This window comes from Myotis brandtii, unplaced genomic scaffold (genome assembly GCF_000412655.1).
Source record: "Myotis brandtii unplaced genomic scaffold, ASM41265v1 scaffold185, whole genome shotgun sequence".
NCBI lineage: Eukaryota > Metazoa > Chordata > Mammalia > Chiroptera > Vespertilionidae > Myotis > Myotis brandtii.
The window spans coordinates 9,289,129-9,292,917 of record NW_005356870.1 but is presented as its reverse complement, the minus strand read 5'-3'; the positions used below and the strand labels follow the sequence as shown (position 1 = coordinate 9,292,917).

Below are 3,789 nucleotides of genomic sequence, written 5' to 3'. Positions count from 1 at the left end.
AGAGGACTAGATGGAAAGGAAGCCATTTCGTTCACAAAGATGGTCTTAAGCAGAAGAATAGAGTGGCCCAGGGAGGTAGAAATGAGGGTGGAGGCACCGCAAAGCATAAGGGGGAAGAAGTTGGTAGGAATCAACCTGTTTCAGCCTCTAAAATGAAATATTCATTGAGAGGATTGAAAATAATATCCCGTAGCTAATGGGGAAATAGAGCTTTTAAAATTGGGTCATGACCATAGTTCTCATGTTCAGGAGGTCCATGGGATGGGGTTGGGAAGGATAGGAGGACAGGACATATGGTGCCTAATACAGTTGTTTAGGCAAAATATCGGGTTAGTAAGGATTGTAGGACTTGGATGAAGAGGAGGAAGACTGTTTTGAAAAGAAAGGATGTTCCTAGTGAATTAGAATAGTAAATCCTGGTGTGGAGAGAAGAGTAGGTTGGTTGCCCGTACAGAGAACAGTGCAGGGGTGAGGCTGGAGGCAGGGAGAACTTTAATTTGGGCGACTTCAAACGCCAGACCTAAGGAGAGTCAGCTCCTCTTCCTCCGTTAAGATGAGATTTTGGGAGGTGAAAGCTCAGGGACAAAGCGGTGAGCGTTACTTTTCAGACGAAGTTCTTTTCTCTCTGTTGGCACCATCAGTAATATGTGACTATCATTTTTTCATCTCAGGTCTTTTCATTTTCTTGGCATTCTTCAGGATGTGATGCTTTTAGCATTGAGAGACTTGGTGCTAGATTATATGGTAATCTGGGGGAGGGAGGGGAGATGATTCCAATGTTTTGAGGCTGGGGGAAAAAAGGAGAACTAGACTTAAATGAGCATAAGTAGGTAGGAGGTTATCTGTCCAAATGGAATCATTCAGCAAGGAATTGGAAATGGGAGAGGCATTGGGGTTCAGGAGGAGGCTAGGGCTGCAGGGGCGAATTTGGGGTTCATTCGTACAGGGCAGGGTTAGAGTAAAGTGAATAAAATAGGCTCTGCAAGGGAGAAGGGTAGGAAGAAAGCCGTGAGCGAAGGCTTGAACTTGGGAAATGCCCGCATTCTGACAGCCAGTGTGAGACAGTGTGATTTCAAAGGTGCCAGAGAATGTGAGGCATATATATATTTTGTTGATAAATGGAAACAATTTGCTGCAAGAAACAGAAGTTTGAGTGGAGATCATTTAAGTTGGCAAATCAAGAGTAAAGGTGAAAAGTTAAGAGGAAAAAAGAATACTGCTGGTAATATAGCACCACCTGGTGTTAGACATTAGGTATTTTTTAAGTGAAGTTTTTTTCATCATCAGATGGATTTATTTCCCCTTTCTGTTTGGTTGTTTTAAATTTTTCATCTTTTTTTTTTTTTTTTAATGGAAGCCTCGTGTGTGAATGGGCTCATTTTTTTTCTTCTCTGTCAACAGCATGGGGGGGAGTTAAATCAATTTGTTTATTCTTTGATTTTAACTTTGCCAGAAGCTTCTATCTCGCATGGCTCTTTCTGATCTACCACTGTATCCCAGAACACACGAGTTAAGTACATGAGGTTCCCTGGTTACAGCCAGCCTGCTTGCCTCACCATCATCTCTGCTCGTCTGCTTCTAATAAATCAGCAATACATAAGTCTAGGTGAAGACTTCAACTAAAGTTACATGATTAGGAATATTCATTTTACATTGTCAGTCAGTTGTTAGTGCAGGGGATTGCATTTATAAGCTTAAAACTTTCAAAATGAATAGCAGTAGAAACTTTTTTCTTTTTTTCTTACCCCTCAAGGAAAACCTACATCTTTGAAAACTGCACAGCCGTCTTGGGTGAATTTGCCTCGACCGCTTCCTAAGTCCAACGCGTCCTTGAAAAGCTCTGCGCTCCGGCGGACAGGCAGCCCCTCCTCCATCGCCAGCACCCACGAGAGGTTGTCGCCGGGCCAGGGGCACTCAGCCAGCATGTGAACAGAATTGAGGACGCGCTTGTGGAGGATGTGGCATTGAATTAATGAGCGCATTTCCGAGAGCTCACTTAGCAGCAGGAGCTCGCCTGGTGTTAGGAAGGAGCGGGATACCAGAACTCTAGGAACGCCGGAACATGTTACTTACAATAGAACGGGATTCCTCTCTGCTTATTGTCTGGACTTGACGTTGTAGCATGAAATCAGAGGGGCTCGCACGGAGCAGAGAATTAGGCGTTTGGAAAGGTGATTCGCACGTGTGTTATGTCAAGGCCATTGCACTTGCCACTTCCTCTGTGTGCAACACGGATGTTAACAATCAGCAGCGTCAGCAGCATGCTCTCGGGGGACCCGCGACGCTGGAATCTGTGACACTGGAGGCAGACGCTCTGTAGTGTCACCACCCAGCCTTTCCCATTGACAGCCATGTTGACATGGCCACCGGTTCCGTGGCGAGGCTGACACTCCTGAGGAGGGTGTACAATGCTTTTGTCCTCTCCTTTTTGTCTTGTAACAAAGGGCTTTTCCCTCCACCCACCGAGCCTGCCGAGCGGCGATGTGTCCCTGCTGCAGAGTAAGCGTCCAGATCAGTGAGTCTCTCTCTCAGTGGGATTTGCTGGCTGGTCTGATCTGTTCTGTGCAGTGCCCTGGAGCTTACAGATACCGCCCCCCGATTCCAATTCACTGAGAGCAAGCGTGAAGGATATGGGAGCGAACATGGCTGCAGCTTTTCCTGCCTGAGCTTGCTCTGACCCATTTAAATGACTGTACCAGGAGGATTTCGCAGTTGCACAGAAACGGATATCTCTTCCAACATCTTTATCAACTCGACACTCACCCCGCCGGCCGGCTCAGAGAGGCACTACGATGCTACTCTACTGACACTGCTGGTGCTGGGATCCTACAGCCTTTGTGTGGCTCCTTTGTTAGCCTCGCTCACTGGGAACAGAAGTACGTCGGTGATTTCTGGTTTGATTCTTCTCTTTGTAAGCATGCTCTCAGTTTTATTCAGTACATCGATCTAGCACCTTTTGCTGTTTTTGTAACTTGGAATGTATCTTAGTTGCAGTGTTTCTCGGACATATTTTAAGTTGTCATTGATTCCGTCCAGAACCAATTTTATTGTATATTGTGTGTGTTTCCGAACTCCATATAAATCAGCAGCACCGTCGATGTTCTTGGCACATGGAATTACTTCATTTTCAAAGGTTATCTGATGGTCTCCTTTCCAGTTAAATAGCTAGCGGGTTTTGTGTGTGTAGCTGATAGTTGTTTGAGTATAAAAATATTTTTGTACAATTAAGAAAAAAACACATCTTTATGTTTCTCATTATATTAAAAAATATTAAAGCTGTGTACTTTTTGAAGATTACCTTAAAACATAAATCTTGAGCTGAGGAGATTTTCCTATTCTGATGGTGATGGGTCATGTTGGGAAGTCATCTACTGGCCAGTGTTCGGTTCGTATTGGGTGGAGTATTGGAACCCCTTTAAAGAACACTTCCTTGGCTTTGTCTGCTCATTTCTTTGTGAGGTGACAATGTCAGTGGCATCATTTAAGAACTCCTGAGACCACAGTGCTGTTGTGAAATTAGCCCCTGGTTCTGGCTACCTTGAGATCCTATGGAAATAGCATTGTCAACTTCTAAAGTGACTGAGTCAAGATATCTAAGATAGTGAAGCTCTGTTACTTGAGGGTTTTAGCAGGTTTTTTTTTTAATGTTCTTTTAAGCATAGAAAAATTCACTGTTATGATATACATTTTTCCTTTTGGATATTAGCATAAACCATTCCATGGTAGCTTCTAGGTCAGATGTGCTCATTTATAGAGATTAAACACCTTAAGCTCTTTCAGAACCAGATA

The 3,789-nt window shown here is 44.0% G+C and overlaps 1 protein-coding gene across 1 annotated transcript in view; it reads left to right on the top strand.

Moving 5' to 3' along the window:
• The first annotated feature begins 2,577 nt into the window (after positions 1-2,577).
• Positions 2,578-3,789, top strand: part of MTUS1 (microtubule associated tumor suppressor 1) — a 62,936-nt gene continuing 61,724 nt past the window's right edge. The window contains exon 1 of the mRNA XM_014537915.1: positions 2,578-2,876. Coding sequence (XP_014393401.1) covers positions 2,687-2,876 — 190 coding nt within the window. The 5' untranslated portion in view covers positions 2,578-2,686. The remainder of the gene's footprint in view (positions 2,877-3,789) is intronic.